General features: G+C 36.9%; 1 protein-coding gene across 1 annotated transcript in view; it reads left to right on the top strand.

The window, feature by feature from the left end:
• Positions 1 to 2,612: 2,612 nt before the first annotated feature.
• Positions 2,613 to 17,479, top strand: part of NEIL3 (nei endonuclease VIII-like 3 (E. coli)) — a 55,749-nt gene continuing 40,882 nt past the window's right edge. The window contains exons 1-2 of the mRNA XM_008589426.1: positions 2,613 to 2,884; positions 12,410 to 12,537. Coding sequence (XP_008587648.1) covers positions 2,729 to 2,884; positions 12,410 to 12,537 — 284 coding nt within the window. The 5' untranslated portion in view covers positions 2,613 to 2,728. The remainder of the gene's footprint in view (positions 2,885 to 12,409; positions 12,538 to 17,479) is intronic.

Below are 17,479 nucleotides of genomic sequence, written 5' to 3' on the forward strand. Positions count from 1 at the left end.
GTGGCACCACACATGTGCACTAACTCTACCCACTGATAGCTTATTTACAAAGAAGGTGCCACACCACCCCCAACCAGACCCAAGGTGAGGGGGGCCTGATTAAATTATTCTATTTTCCCAACACTGCACATATTGTTGGTCTTATTTCTTCAGGAGAACATTGAGGTTACTGGCTTGCTAATTTAATTTAAAAATGCCATAGGGTAATTTAATGTATTATTCATTTTTGATAATATTTATTTTAGAAGGGGCTTAAAAGAATGACACAATACACACATACACCTCTCTCTCTCTCTGTATATATATATATATAAAACATGGCTAACAAAAATGGTATTTGGGGACAGAAAGGTCCAATTTTTTTCAGTCTTAAATTAATAACTATAATTCAATTCAACAAATATCCATTGAATGTCTATTGCACGCAAAAGAATGTCCTGGGTGCTATGGGAAGTATGAAGATGATCAGGACACTCCCTCTTCTCTCTTTAAGGAATGAGATTCTAGTTAAGTAGGAGACGGTATGTAATTCTAACACAAGGTAGATTTGGTAAGGTCACTCAAGAGACTAACTTCAGAAGATAGGAGATTAACTCTGTATCAGGAGGTTTTTTAGAGGATACGCATGCAACTGGGCTTTAAAAGTTGGGAAAACTTTAGTAAATGGAATGAAGAAGAGGTTTCAAACAGGTGAGAATAACAGCATGAGCCAAGACACAAAAAGTACAGAGTGCATTCTGGGAAGAGCAAGTACAGTTTATCTTAATTCTTTGAAATTGTACAGTGTTTCTAAAGTATTTTTAAAGTGTTTTCACATATCCTATATTATTGGGAATTAGAACAATCATATGGAGGTCTGCAGGAAAGGTATTCTTTATCGTACATATGAAGAAATAGAGTTTTAGAGAAAATGAATGACTTGTATAAAGTTATAAATTAGTAAACCGTGCTTAAGAAGAAACCATGACGATTACTCTGATAACAGCGCAAAAGAGAAAGTGAACTGAAGAAGGCAATCTGAGCTTACTGACTGTTGGGAAAATAGAATAATTTAATCAGGTCCCCTTTCCTTGGGCCTGGTTGGGGCTGGTGTGGCACATTCTTTGTAAGCAAATTGTGTGTAGGGGGGTGGAGTTAGTGCACATGCATGGTACTGTGGTCTTGGCTAGCATCTGCCTCGGACATCTGCACCACACGGCCATGCTCTCCAATCTACGGCTTCCAAGATGTCACTCTGAGGGACATCATGAGAACAGCCAAGCAGCCCTTTGGAGAGATCAGTAAGATGAGAAACTGAGTACTCCTGCCAAAAGCCATGCAGGTGAGCCCTCTCAGAAGTGAGTCTTTCAGCTACAATAAAGCCTTTAGATGACTGCAGCCCTAGCAAACATCTTCACTGTACCCTTTTGAAAAATGGTGAGTCACAACCGCCCAGCTAGACCACTGCCAAATTCTGATCCATGGAAACTTTGAAATAACAAATTAGATAATTTGTTAGGTAGCAATAAATAATTAACACAAAGGTAAAAGTGAAAAAGGTATATAGGACTTTCTACCATGAAAGGGCAGAGATTGTGACTGAATTTGAGTTGGAGGGAACAGAATTCTTTCTTGATTATTTAATAACTTGACCTAGAAGAGTAAATAAAAATTGAACAAGGGAATAAAATACAAATAGTCCCGAACCTAATCCAGCCAACTTTGACCACTTATCTCTCTCCACAAGAAAAAAGATATAATACTTCTCAAATTTTTAAATTCATGTCATTAGTATATTCAAATCGCTAGTATATATTTTCTTCTGCTTTAACTGAAGTACAGTGATATGCTTATGAAATCACTTATAAATTGATGTTCTGTTTTAATGTGCTATGTTTCAATTCAAAAAGAAATAGATTCTTCATAATTTACAAAACTATGGAGTCACTAGCTTCATATATTTACATGTATGTGTGTATTCATCTTTGTTTAGGTTTGTGGGTAAATTTGAAAAGCTATGTATTGCCCTCAAATTTATATAGAGTTCTACCTTCCTCAAAGCGATTTCAAATAGCATTCATTTCAGTGCATCCCATAACAAATGGATGCATGGACTTAAGTGGGACTCATTAGCTATTTAAAAATGAGGAGGTTTTTAACACAGATACTAATGTACTAGGCATAAAGAACTACCTTTTTAAAGACATGCTAAAGCTATGAGAAAAAATAAAGCTGTTTGTTCTAAAAACTCTACTTTCAATCCCTCTCCTCCCACCCATGTTCACATAGGGTATACAAAACACACAAAGAGCCTGCCAGACTGTAACAACCTTAGATTTTAGGACAGGTTAAGAGGTCAGACAATGTGCATGTACTGAGTAGCTCAAAGACAAGAACAAAACCTTAAAGCTAATAACATAAATTTAGAGCTTCTCAAAGTCCCACTTTCCTCTGCTCTCAAATTCAGCCTCGTTGGGTGGATTCCACTCATCCCGTATTTGCATTTTGTCTGTAATAATCCCACGTAGAGACGGGGGTGAGCTACGGCGCATGCGCTGCAAGGGCGCGCCCCGCCCCCTCGATGGTGAAATGGCTGATTTGGCGGGAGTTGGGCGGGGCCTGGGCGGGGCTGCACGCGCGCGGGATTTGAACTTCCTCTCGCGGAGTCAGTCCCCGCGCGGAGGTTAAGGGGCTCAGCAGAGTTCCCATCAGGCCCTGCAACTAGGGGGCTACAGTGCCGGCTCAGGAGATGGTGGAAGGACCAGGCTGTACCCTGAATGGAGAGAAAATTCGGGCGCGGGTGCTTCCGGGCCAGGCGGTGACCGACGTGCGGGGAAGCGCCCTGCAGAGCCTGGCGGGCCCCGCCCTGCCGCGCGCGGCTTCTGGGGCTGTGGCCTCTTCCCAGGTGAGCTGCTCCTGTAACTGGCCATAAGGCCAGCAGGGGGAAATGGGATAAAGACCCCATCAGGTTTCTAAGGTCCAAAGTGTCGTCTCTTTGCTCTGGTCCAGGTTCCCTGGGTCCCCGCTTTTCTCAAAGTTTATCTTCACTTTGCGGGAGGGAGAAGTGGGTCCTAGCGCGCCTGCGTAGCAGAGAACTGCCGCAGCGCTGGGCTGACAGTGCCCGAGTCACTTTGCTTGACTAATTTATAACCCAGCAGAAGATGGTTTTCTTATGCCTGCAGCTGCATTTTCCACTGTTAATATGATCAGATCTCTCCAACCTCTGATATGTTTTTTCCCATTTTTAATATGATAAGCTTTTAGCATAAAATTCTGGCGACTAGCTTGCCTAATATTCTGCAATTTTTAAGTATATCACAACTATTATATAATTTTAAAATTGCCCAAAGAAAGTTTAGCTCCAACTTCCCACTCAGTATTGCTGTCTACTAAAGGGGCAGTGAAACCCAGTTCTGGTTCCCTTAAGTGAATTTATTTCCTTTTAAAGTAAATTGTAGCACAGCTTCTTGCCACTCAGGCATTCATTGCAGATGATGTGATATTTATTTGGTAAGAACTTAGAATTTGTACTAAAAATATTCTGATTAAGCCATCATGCTTTAAAAGCCCTTTAGATGTGTGGATGATTGTATTTCATGGATACATGCAATATTGTGCTGTACTTCAATTTCTCCTGCAAAGCGTCCTCATAGCCTTTGGTCCTGGAAGAAAAAATTGCCTGCTATGAAATTTGCATATGCTTGCAACTTGAAAGAAATGAGGTTCTAAGTCTGAGAAAATACATTTTCAAACTTAGAAAAAGAATAAGTTTTGCATTTCCTTCCAATTGCCCTTTTAGTTTTTTTGACTTGATATGTCAGTAAGTACTCTGTACCTATTGTAAAAGCTATAATAAAAATTATAGTGTTTCTCAAAATGGTTCGAGGGTACCACAGAGATGGATTTTAGATTGTTTCTTAAGAATATTAATGTTTATGAAAATTACTCAGTCAATAAAATTTTGAATACTCAAGGCACCTGGGGAACAAAACAAACACTTCCTTTTGTGGAGCTTATAGGTTAGTTGAGAAGATCCACTGATATTGAATAATAACAAAGAAATATAAATTTATAAGTTTGCTGAAAGAGAGGTACATGGTCCTGTAAGGACTTATAGGAAGGTCAGGAAAGGCTTCCCTGGGGAAGTAACAAAGCTGAGGTATGAAGGGCAAGAAGGAAATATGCAGCACCTGGCTGGAAGTCTAGCCTGTAGAAGAACACTTCAGGCAGGATGACAGCAAAGGAAGAGAGCTTCGAGCATATGAGGTACTGAAAGAAAACCAATGTGGCTGCAAAAGGGAGAATGATATAGAAGGAAGGTGGTTTGAAATAGGACTGGATTGGAGGAGACAGATCATGGAGAACTCTGTAGACCAGGTTAGGGACTTTATATTTATTCTAGGAGTAATTGGGAGTCTTTGAAGTGTGATAAGATTCATTTACACCTCGAAAAGATCCCTCTATCTTGGAAAGGAAAAAGAGAAGACTGGAGGAAACCAGAGTGGACACTGCTCCCTTGGGAGATGACTACAGTAATCCAGGTGAGGAGTTTGGACTCGAGGACTGGTGGTAGAGATGAAGACAGGGAAGGAGAATCACCGTTTCAGAAGTAAAAGGCGATAGGGCTTAGCCATAGATATGATGTAAATATGCTTATGAATATCATAATTTATATCATTCAACAATAATGTATTTTTAGGTTTTATACTAGTTCCTGGGCAAACAAAAATGCATTGGATGAGGTTTCTGCTGTGAGAATTCAACCGAATGTTCTAAATAAATACCTCATTGGTATTTAGGCAAAATAGCACAATGATTTACTTTTAAGTTTGTTGTAATTATCTCTGGTGGCAAGGCATGAAGTGCTTTTACATTTCATTCACTCATGAGAAAGAATAACCCTGTGAGAAAGGGTTAACCTGATGATACAGATGAGGAATGTGAGGCTCAGTGAGTTTAAATCAGTTGCCCAAAATCACATGACTAGTAAGGGTTTGAACCGGAGTTTGATTTCCCTTCTTTCTGACTCCAAAGCCTACACTCTTAACCATGCTGTAGCTTCTTTTAATAATAAAAGATTCAGTAGGAAAGTGGCTAATACATATAATCGTAGGAACACCATAATGCTCAGTATGTAGTAGTTAGTTATTAACTAGAGCAGTGCGACCTTTGTGCGACCTTGGGTTTTTGGCCATGTCTGCCACCACTTTTAGTTTTGTTTAATTTAGTCAATTCTCTTGTCTACTCTGATGATTCTTGTCTAATTGCTTCCATTCCCATGTTCAGATTGCACAAAACTGTGCAGCCTGATAGTATATTATAAATGCTTCATTAGTGGTTGGGCAATTATCAATATCACTTTGTAGCAATACTCAATAAGCTGTTTCCCACAAATAAAAAGCCCTGCATTTAAAGCTATTATGTTTTGTACCTTGACAGAAACAGGTACTTAAAATCGGAACAGGCCTTTGTGATTAGCTTCATTAGTGGTTGGGCAATTATCAATATCACTTTGTAGCAATACTCAATAAGCTGTTTCTCACAAATAAAAAGCCCTGCATTTAAAGCTATTATGTTTTGTACCTTGACAGAAACAGGTACTTAAAATCGGAACAGGCCTTTGTGATTATGATTAGGAATCTGGTTCTATAGAAATTGGATTTGAAAATCAGTATGAAATGAATAATCTTTTGGTGGCTATTGGTAAACTTGTAAATATTTTGCCATGGCTTAACTTTCTGGGCCTTTGATCTAAAAAATAACAAGATGACCTTTGTAAACATGACAGGTCTTTTGCCTTGTAGAGTGATACTGGTTTCATAGTAAATTTCATTAAAGTATGGTAGGTTGTCACAAACCTCTGGCAAGATCATTATCGTAACAGATGATCCCATGTTTCCGAGGCATTTAATACCAGAGAGTTAAAGCTATTTAAATGTTTCTGCTTCTGGTGGGAAATGATTAGTTTTTCACAAGGCAGCATTTAAAAATAATTTAATAACTGCATTCTATATTCTTTACAATCCAGTAAACATGAAAAAAATTACAAAGGAGAGCTAAAGAAATATTAATTGGGCATTTAAAATAAAAGATTTGAACTTTAGATAATCACTATACCAAAAAACCTTGCCTCAGTGCGTACTGCCATAATAAACCAGTTACTCTGTCATATAGCATTCCTCTTTGTTTCAGTTTAAAGTTCATAGAGAACACACTTGAATGCATGTCTCCCTGTGGCAACTGATCCTCATTTTGAAGAAGAAAGCCTAGCCATAGACGATCCCAGCATATGTTAGTCGTGTATGCTCTATATTATTTCTCTGAATTTCGATCCACTGTCTCCTCAACATAAAATTATGCAACTGTGGGGCCGGCCCGGTGGCGCACTGGATAGTGCGCCGCTTGGGAAGCGCCCGGGGGTTCGGATCCCACATACAGACCGGTTCCCGCTCACTGGCTGAGCGAGGCGCGGGAGCAACACCGAGGGTTGCGATCCCGTTGCTGGTCCTGGTCCGGTACGGGGGCAACACTGAGGGTTGCGATCCGTTGCCGGACACGGAAAAAGACAAAAAAAAAAAAATTATGCAACTGTGTAAGCACACTGCATAAAACTCTACTTGAACTTGTGGAACCTCATGGTAAGAAACAATGTTGGAATATAAATTAACATGTCTGGTTAATAAGCTTTGAAGAGGCAATCCTCCAATTTTAATTGTTGGGTGGATAAAATATTTTAGTCAAATCACTATGTAATCTGCATGTGTTTTCAATCTCCTTTCACAAAACAGGATATGAAACAGTTTATTTATAAGCATTTATTTCATTTGAAACATTAATCTGTAGTTGTTCCCATCACTCTTTATGATTTGATATGTGTATTTAATATACTGGCTATGCATTCATCTTTATGCTTCACATTATCATTGTAGTGGATTAAATTATGTCCCCCCAAACTCAGTGAAGCTTGAATTTTGTCCCCCAAGTTTTACATATTAGAAATTTGGCCCCCACTGTGACTGTTTAGAGGGTGGGAAATCCTATTATGGTAATTGAAAGGTGGAGCCTTAAAGAGGTGGTTGGATTGTAGGACCGTGCAGTAGTGAATGGAGGAAATCCTATTATGGTAATTGAAAGGTGGAGCCTTAAAGAGGTGGTTGGATTGTAGGACCATGCAGTAGTGAATGTATTAAAAATGGTGCTCAGGGGCATGGTTCTGAGGGCTTTAAAAGAAGAAAGTCTGTCTGTCTCTCTCTCCTCTCTCTGCTTCCACCATCTTGCAATGTGAGACCCCTGGGTTACCGTGGCCACCACCAGATGGACTTTGGACTTCCCAGCCTCAGAAACTGTAAGCAATAAATTTTGTGTTCTTGATAAATCACCCAGTTGCAGGTGTTTTGTTATAAGCAACAGAAATGGACTAATACAATCATGAACAGAATAAGCGTTTAATAAAAGGTGAAGGGATGGAGAAGAGCAAAGTTTTGAATATTGCAAAATGATTAAGGAATTAAAAATAAATTGCATTTGAAATCTTTCATTATGAGTATGTATGTATTTTGTTGTGCATGTTATATGGAAATTCCTACTACATGAAAATAATGAAGCCAGATAGTAAAAGTTTTCCTCCTACCTTCCCCTTCTTCAAAGTGGGGAAAAAATTATAGTTCATTTTATTGCCCTTATTTGAAGGAATGAGCTAATCCACAGATTCATTTTCCAACTAAATGAAGCTAATTCCTTTAAGTACCTAAAGGGGTTTTCTAAATATTTTATAGAACATGCATTATGTACTTCCTTACCTTCTTAAATGGATACTGATAATGATTTCTCCTTAATGACTCAGGATCATCATTATCAGCATTCAGCCTTATATAGAATTGTGAAACAAGGGATAACAGAGCAGATAACATTCTTACAGATGAGGAAACTAAGGGAGGTGATTTTTTCATCGTCATTGTAGATTTTTATCCATTGTTAAAGTATTCAATATGCTGTAGAGAAAGGAACATCTGATCATCTTCATTTTGAATTCCCACTCCTTTGTTAGTCCCTCATCTGGAGACGCTTATACTCACATCTTAGTTTATTTGATCAGGATTAAATTAGAGGACATATACAACTCTTAGCTTAGTGCCTAGCAAAATAAGCATCCTGGCAATTGTTATTTTTCTCCTGGATCAGTGCTTTCTCACCAGACCCATTTATCTGAGGAACGTTGTATTTCCTTATGAAGGGTCTGTAATCATTTGGTGCCCTCAAATAAGTTACAAAGTATTTAGTCTCTGGGTCAGTGCTTAAAGGTTTTGCATTTAGAAAATTGTAGAATATGTTGTGATGCGTGGACCTAAATACCTCTGTTTTAGTGCTTAGAGACCATTTTAAAATTAGGTTATTTGATGAGTTAGACTGGTAGATAAATGACCTCTTATTAAGTAAAGTGTTGCTGTATTGAGGGAAAAAGGCATGTGGGGGGAAAAAGGAGGAGAGAATATGAAAGTAAGTATGGTATTTTCTCTGTGGGGAAAATATGTAACTGCACTCGAGTTGAAATGTTTATCTATGGAAAAGTCATATTCTGCTCTGAAAAGTTCATCTTTCTTGTTCACCCATGGATAGGCAGGATAAATGGTAATCAGCACCATACATCATGTGCTGTCTCTAAAAATATATGTTGTTTTGAAGATTTCATATTATTAAGCCACTTGAAAATGGGAAGGTGAACCCTTCTCAATCATGCTTAAAATTGTGGCAAAGGAGATTTTCTTCTCTATTTCAGGAAAAAGAAAAAAAGGATGGCATGTTCAAATCATACAGTAACAGGATTATAAGGGTCAATATGAGAAAGTCAGGTATATAGTGGGCAATTGTGTATAGTTATAGCAAACATAATAGGCTTGTGGAAATTAATTTTTGAATTTGTCTGTGCAGCAAAAGCTTGTAGAGAGAGGTGATAACCCTAGATTCTACAGTGGGACAAGTGAATATCTTATAAATCTTAGGTTTATTGCAAAAGCCTTGCTCAGTTGATATACAATAGCTCTCAAAATAAGTGGAACAAACCATGACTGGTATACCAGAATTTCCTTTTAAGATGGGGTTTTAAAAAACAGTGAAAACTACATGCGGGCACTTGTGATAGCCAATCATAAGTTGAAAATTTTATTTTGTCTCAAGTATATTATCTAGAGCAGATTATTTCAGAAATGGCAGTGTACCAGGAATGAACTGACCTAGGTGAAGCACCTGCATGATGGACAATTGAATAGAAACATCTTTACCTCCTGTTAGTTCCCTAAAAACAAAAATGAAATATAGAATAGATATTTTTAAAGTAACCATTCAAATGCTAAGTAACCATGTCAAGTAAAAACCGTGTGCTCTAGGACTTGTTGCTGAACGTATAACAATCTCTTTGTATACTTTCCTATATAGTTCTTTACACTTACATGGGAACTTCTGGTAAATACAGTGTTTTACTTCCATGTAGCTTTTGGTAGTCATGAGAATTTGGTCTTCCTGTATTAAATGTCACTCCGTTGCAAATAATTAGAAAATAAGAAACTGGGGTGTTAATAAATTTTAAAAGGAGATAAAACATCTGGTAGAATATAAGCTTTTGCAGGAAATCTTGGGAAAGGTAAAGCAAGATGGGGATAGTGGGTGGGGAGACAGTGAGCCTGTGTTTTCAAACAATACTCAGTCTTAGGAAGGAAGAGAGGAGGGATCTGTTTAATTCCACAGTTGTTTTCTGAACCCCAGGCATTGTGTAAAGCCCTCAAGGATATTAGCTATACATGAATTTCTGTCACCCAGGAGCTTATAGACAGATAGGGGAGAAATACAAGTTACAGTACTTAATAGTAATTTAGTATTGTAAGTACTATTGACAGTGGTTTTGAAAACACAGTGCTAAGTTTGGCAGGTAGAAAGCCTTGAAACTATTCTGCTACTCAGGTGGGGAACTCAGGTACCAGAGAAAATTATAAAATGTGAGCAAGGAAGAGGTTATACTAACATTTCATTTGAATTCCCAAATACCCCATCGAGTATTAACTAATTCTTAAAAATATTCAAGCCAAGGTCACACAGCATCTATAGCTGGAAGAGTTTCTGCTGTTCTGAAGTCATTTGATAGTTTGAGGTCAGTATTTTTTCACAAGTGAATATTTCTCTGCCTGTGGTCATTCCTCCACTTGCCCTTCTGCTAACATTTGTGTTGTAATATTCATGTTCATCAGGCCATAAACGTCTTTATTCAACATTTGTAGAGCCTTTAATTTCATAATTTTCAATTTTTCTCTTTGGATGTCATGTTGTGTGTTGTTTTTCATTATGGGGAGCAGGGTAAAACACCTGTAGAGCAAGTAGGACATGAATTACACCTTTGAGGACTTGGTTTGAGGTTTTCTTTGAGGCTGTCAGGACAATGTTGACAGCTGTGTGAAGGTATATAATGGCTCATTTGAGAAAAAGGAAAAAACTCAGAAGTGAGGCTATTACTCTAGTTTAAGAGTTAATATGTATATGTATGTACCTATTTTATCTTATATACTAGTTATTTGTTTCTAAATTTTAAGATTTTTATTAAATTTGAGTGTAAGTGAAATGTTTATAAAACATATCTAAAGAATAAAAAACGATATAAGGAACACCAATATACATAGTGCCCAGTTTAAGAAAAAGAACATTACCAATATCTAAACAAAATCCTATTCCTCTTCTTCCCTCACAGAAGAACCTATATTTTATGTTTATGTTTTATGTTCATTTATGTTTATAATTTCCTTGATTTTCTTAAAGCATTCAGTACATATATTGCACATTTATTGTAATCCTTATGATGCCAGAGGAAGGGTCTTCGGGGCCCAATAGGAGCCCTCAACCTACCCCATCCTCTTACCAAGGTCTTGACTCCACCATAGGAAAGAATTCAAGAGCAGAGTCACAGCAGGAAGTGAGAACAGGTTTAATGTAACGGATAGGAAATACAGGTTCCACAGAGAGAGTGCGGCCCAGCTCCAGAGACTGAGCAGGGCCCACACCAAGTTTAATACAAAAGTAAGAAATACTTAAAGCGCAGTACAGAGTGCAGGCTGGCTCAAGAGAGTGAGCAGCCACCAGCTAACAGTAAGCTTAATGTGAAAGTAGAACCTACACACCTCAGCCAGCAAAGTGCGGGTTGGCAGAAAGTGAGCAACCACTCCACCTTCTGCTGGGATTTGGCTTTTATAGTTTCACTATCTGATACATATTCATGCTGTCTCATGAATATTCTTCAGTTAAGGGGGTGGTTCCCAGTAATGTAACAATGCACATACTCAGTTGGTCTCTTCTTGAAGCATGTTCATTGGTCAAATCCTATCAGATGCACCAGACATATTCAAGAATATTCTGTGCTCTTTAGCACCCCTAGTGGAAGGTCATTCAAAGTATAAACTTCTTTTCACTAAGCATGCTTGGTTGGCTACCTGGGTTATATAACCCTTTTCTACTGAGCATGCCCAGCCATTGCATTTGCATAAGCTAACTGCATGAGGTCCCAATTTCTTCCTGTTGGTTCTGAAATTAGGTCTCACTAGGAAGAGTAACTTTCCTAGAGGAGGGGCTTGGGACCTTGAGGAATGGCTAGAAACCTAGAGGTGCATCCTGAAACCCAAACCCAGGAAAACTGAGCATTTCCTGTCTCACTAACAATGTAATGTTTGGTTTTACAAGGCTGATGGGGGAAAAGGAACATGAATTTCCTTCTTCTTTATTAACATAGTGATTGGAGTGGGACAGGTCTTGATTTCTCTCAAGAGACCCCAGGCTTTATCTCATTCTCTATACTCCTACAAGACCATGAAAATTGAAGCTCTCATTTCTTACGTCCAGTAAATGCCCCTAGGGTAAAAGCTCACTTCAGGGCTCTGCTTACCTACCTCTCAGGGTTCTCTCCTATGTCTACTTGATTTTTGACCTCTTATTATTCCTTACTTGCTTAAAAATTAATCAATGTGGTTAAAAATATTTTTGTTTTCATATTTTATCTATCATTTTTACCTGTTTTTATCTGAATACTCTTTTGGGGAACTTGGATATACTTCTGGACTTGGAAGAATCTATATTCCACTTTTTTTTTTTTAAACACTCACATTATTTTCCTGTACTTTCTTTTTCATATGCACAGAGCTATATGTTCCTGGAAGAAACTCATTTTGATTGTCTGCCAATTACTTTTTTTCACTTAATTTTTTTGGCCGCTCTCTTTTTAAATGACTGCATAGTAATTTGACAAAATGTATGTAAACAGCTGATTATATTACTTGACTTGTTGGAGATTATTCTTCTCATTGGAATGCACCTGGGCATGAAGTATTATAAATACATTTAAGAATTAAATTATAATTTTGCTTAGAATTTGTGTGTGTGTGTATGTGTTTTCTACTAGGCAGCTGCACTGAACGATAATAGAGACGCCAACCAGAATTTCTTGAGACTGTTTAATGGATATGTTTACAGTGGCGTGGAAACTTTGGGGAAGGAGCTCTTTATGTTCTTTGGGCCAAAAGCTTTACGGTAAGGTAAACCTGTACAATACATCTTATCTCTCTATTTTTAAAGATATGTAGGCTTTTTTTGCAGTTTGCTGGGTGTCACATTTAATCATGTAGAAAGTAGTCTATTTTTAAGAGAGCTCTAATATAGGATGTTGAGATTCTATCCTGGAAAGCAATAAGAAGAGGAGGAATAAATTGTTATGTCATCATTAGCTGGAGGCTAGTCAATTTATTTCTCTTAAAAAAAAATTGATAGGCTAGCAAACTTCCCAATATGTATTAGAGCAACACATCTGTTTTTGTTATTCCCCAAACTCCCAGCACTGCTAGTCTGTCTTCTTGTTTTCACCAAATGTTTATTGCATTCGGTGACATCAGTTACTTTATATTTGTGACAGGCCCTAGTTTGGTTTAAATGTATCACGAGATTTTTACATTTTTCTGTCTTCCTTCCTCTGAAGCCTTGAACAGAATTCAGGTACTTACTTATAGAATTCAAAAACTTCCACGGAGTTAACAGGTTCTCCATTGCTTCACAGTTCTCATGGAAATTCATGGCTAATATATTGGCAAAGAAGGACAAGCATCTACTACGTTGGTTGACTTAATGATAAAAAAAAGTCAAAATTAATTTAATGTGATGCAGTTTAAACACCTATTTAATCACCTATTTAATTTTTGCAGGAAAATGAAAAAGATCCATGAGTTGATATGTTTATCAAATCTCAGTTTGTCTTTCCAAGTTTAGCCTAAGCTTTTGTAAACTGTAAAGATTGGTACTGCTTCTTTGAATCTTTTTAGTGTTTAAGATATTGAATCATTATCACCTTCTTAAAAGAAAATACCTGTTACTGGGCTCTGTTCTTCTAACTGAAGGTGAATAATGGTCACAAAAAGATGATATGACTATATAATTGTTATTTATTGCATCTCATCTACCACGTATTTAGAGACTTCAGGGTTTATGTAATTGCTTTTCCTTTGAGGTGTTCTCTCTTCATTGTCAGCAGCTGCTGTCCTTGGGCAACATTGTCACTTCATAGTTTTTCTTAGTCTGGAATTGATAACATCAGCATATGCCTACTGGTTCATGCAGGAGTGATATATTGCAGGTTACATTACTGCTGTGATTGACATGATTGAAAACTCACAGCTCTAAACAGAGTAGTACACAATGGAATCCATGCATAATAGTTGAAAACATTGATATGCTATTGATTCTCTGGTGTTAGGTGCAGATTTATTTCTGTAGGATGAGAGGGAGGTTTTTATCAAGTGTTCTTCACCAGACTGATAAGGGGGGAATCATTTCTCGGGACAGAGCTGTCAGTAAGTATTCTATGAAGTTCTAAACAAGAGCAATCGTTTCTTCAAACTAAGTGAGGCAGATTTATTTCTGTAGGATGAGAGGGAGGTTTTTATCAAGTGTTCTTCACCAGACTGATAGGAGGGTAATCATTTCTCGGGACAGAGCTGTCAGTAAGTGTTCTATGAAGTTCTAAACAAGGGCAATCGTTTCTTCAAACTAAGTGAACTAGTACCATCCCTGGAGAGTACCTATTTCAGTATATGTGTAGGAAAAAAAAATTCAGTGGCTTATTTCCTTTCAATTTCCTGCAGCCTTAAGAACTACTGGATGTAACAATTCAGGGTCAGTGGCAGAGCATCTGTTGGAACCTGAACTGAGCAACCTAAAATCAACTGTATCCCCTTTCACAATGTAACATTAGATCAAAAAATGAACTCCCAACCTTGCTGCTTAGGGGAATCGATGACTCTGTCAAAGAAATGTGATCTTTTTGTGAGGCTGCATGTCTGTGAGCGTGACGTAGAAATGTAGTCTTCATTTTTGACTTCTGTTTTCTATACATCAGGCTAGTCTGCATTTTAAAGAGCATAAAGCAGGAAACGTGCTTAACAACTGCTTACAGTTTTCCCTTAATACCCAGCTTTTCACAATAAAAATTGCTCACAGATTTTAGTTATAACAGGTATGCATCTCACAGAGCAGGCCATGAAATGTTCTAGGTTTCATTTGTTAATGACATTAAGTAGAATACAGGTGTAGCCTGCTGTAAAGAATCTGACAGGTAAAAATCGACACTTCAGAAAGACACAAATTAGAGAGTGATTATTTCTGTTACTAAGTGATGTATCAAAGTGCTCATGCATTCATAATAGTGCTATAGAATACTAAAAATTATTTGATATGTATTCATTTTAGGAGCACAGTTGTGGTGGTGTGTGATTAACACCTATACTATTGAACACTTTACTACAGTTCTTCAGCTAAAACAAGACAAAAATCATCTTTAATTTTTTGCTATAAATATAACAGATACTTGTAACTCATTAGTGCAATCTGAGAAATAATGAAAAAATAAGTATAAAATAATACATTTGCTTTCCCACTACCAAATATAATCTTTCTTAACTTTAGATGCATACTTTGCCAGTATAGTGTGTGCATTTATTCATATGTCTGTTCACCCAAACACACCCATCCTACAGGAAGCTGTCATTTTCAATCAGAATGGACACAGCTGTTTACATTTTGGACCAACATTTAAAAAATACTTTTTTAATGAATATCTCTTTCCAAAACACTTTGCTATTTCTGACTTCTGGTTTATATGACTTTGACTGCAATTATACGTTCTCAGAGACCAGAAACTATATCAGGAATATTTTAGAGGCTTTGCTATTTTAGAAAAGATTTATACATAATCAATTTTTTGGAATTTAAGTGGTTTAATCTCTAATCAGATATGCAAGAGATAATATAACAATTCCTTTTAGTTTGCTAAAACATCTTCATGGAATCCATCATATACTACTTATAAAAGGGTTTTCCAGTTTAGACGTGGTTCTTGTAATCTGTCACATAACATGTTAAGGGTAAAGTGTGATAAAGATTCTAAACTAAATTACATACTTTAGAGTAGTAAATACCTCCTGTTTGCTCAGTATACTCACTTGTCTGTTAGGGACATCATTCCTTTTGGGAGCTGGTTATCTGGCCACAATCATCACATAGTTCAAGTTGGGTTGAACATAATTAATCTTACATAACCTTATCTCTCATACACAGTTGATTGTGTTAGTCTGAGTCCTTCATGGAACTTTCTCATCTGCAGCTGAGGAGGGCTAGGCCCTCTGTGATGTTGGCAAGCTGGGGATAGGAGGTCTTAGAACTTGTAGATGGCCGTGTTACTTGGCTTATCAAAAAAGACAGTGTGAGGTGATAGAAAATAAAGCCGGCCTTCATAAAGCCTAGAGAGAATCCCAGAGGCACTTTAGTCCCTTATTTCAGCTGCATTCCCACTTTTCCTGCACTTTGATTGGTCATCTCCTAAGATTCTGTGAGCTACTAAATATCCCTTAATACCTAGGCCTTTTTGAGTTGGGTCTTTGTCGCTTGCAATTTAAGAAAACTGACCATTAAAATAATCTACAGGTAAAAATTAAATATTTTTAGTTGTTACGGTAACTTTTAAAAATTATCTTAATTACCATAATATTTTCCTATATAACTGGAGAATATATGGAAATCTTCAACTTATTCACTTACTTTTCCTTCTGCACTTGGCAGCCTGCAGGACCACTAGTTCTGCTGCCTTCCTTTTCTCATTTCTTTTCATAATACACATCGTTTTATTGCAATTTGTTCCTTATTTGAACGATAATATATAAGCTAATTGTAAAATATTGAGATAGTTCCAAAAGTATAAAGGAAAAAGTAAATACCACCTATAATACTACCACCCAAAAAAAGTAAGTGCTCTTAACATTTTTTACAAATATCAAATACAATATAAATTGTTATATACTATATATTATACATAATTTATATTCATATGCATGAATTATAATTATGTATTATAATTTTATATAAATGGGAAATTTAATTTATGTTTGGCTTTTTTACATAATATGCATATTGCATTGTTCAGTGTCAAAATATACATTATTATTTTTAACATGTGCAGTGTTCCACTATGTGGATATATCATTTTTTAATCAATCACTGATTAGCATTTTCCCCAATTTTTTACTCTAATAAATAACCCCACAACTAACATCCTTGAGCACATATCTTTTACTATTTTGATGTTTTCTTAGGATAAATTCCTGGATGTGGATTTGTTGGGTCTTGGTTGGTGGTACTTTTTTATAACCATTTTAAAGGGATATAGAAATCTGTGGTTAAAAAGCAAAGGTATCAGCAACTGGTTGCGCACATATCTTTTACTATTTTGATGTTTTCTTAGGATAAATTCCTGGATGTGGATTTGTTGGATCTTGGTTGGTGGTACTTTTTTATAACCATTTTAAAGGGATATAGAAATCTGTGGTTAAAAAGCAAAGGTATCAGCAACTGGTTTTACAATGGAGAATGACTTGCATGGCCTGCCTTGGCTCTTGACTATGCTGTATTTATCCACACCTCTGTGCAACTTTATAAAATCCCATAAACATGTTAACATAAAATCCATGTGCAGCACTATAATACTTGTAGAAGGTTGGGGCCTTTATCATAGCAGACTCACCACCATGGTTTTCTCAAGGCACCTACTTCTTGCAGTTCAGTAGTTTTATTTCAGTGTTTCTCCTTCTCAGATCCCTTCCCCCTCCCCTGCTTTATGTTTATTGAGATGTAATTTGGTTATTGGATAACTCATTATTTTTGAGAGTATAGTGTGCTATATTTTGAGTAACCATGACCACAATTAAAATATAGAATATTTCCAAAAAAATTACTTTGTGTTCCTTTGCAGTCAGTCCCTTTTTTTATTTCCTCCTGGTAACTGCTGACCTGATTTCTGTCACTATAGTTTTGTCATTTCTAGAATTTTGTATACATTGAATTATGTGCTTTGGAACCTCTCCTACCTGCCCCCTATTACTTTGTGTGATACTTTGAGATTCATTAGTATTATTTGAAGTTTCAGAAGTATATT

This window comes from Galeopterus variegatus, unplaced genomic scaffold, assembly GCF_000696425.1.
Source record: "Galeopterus variegatus unplaced genomic scaffold, G_variegatus-3.0.2 Scaffold5432, whole genome shotgun sequence".
NCBI lineage: Eukaryota > Metazoa > Chordata > Mammalia > Dermoptera > Cynocephalidae > Galeopterus > Galeopterus variegatus.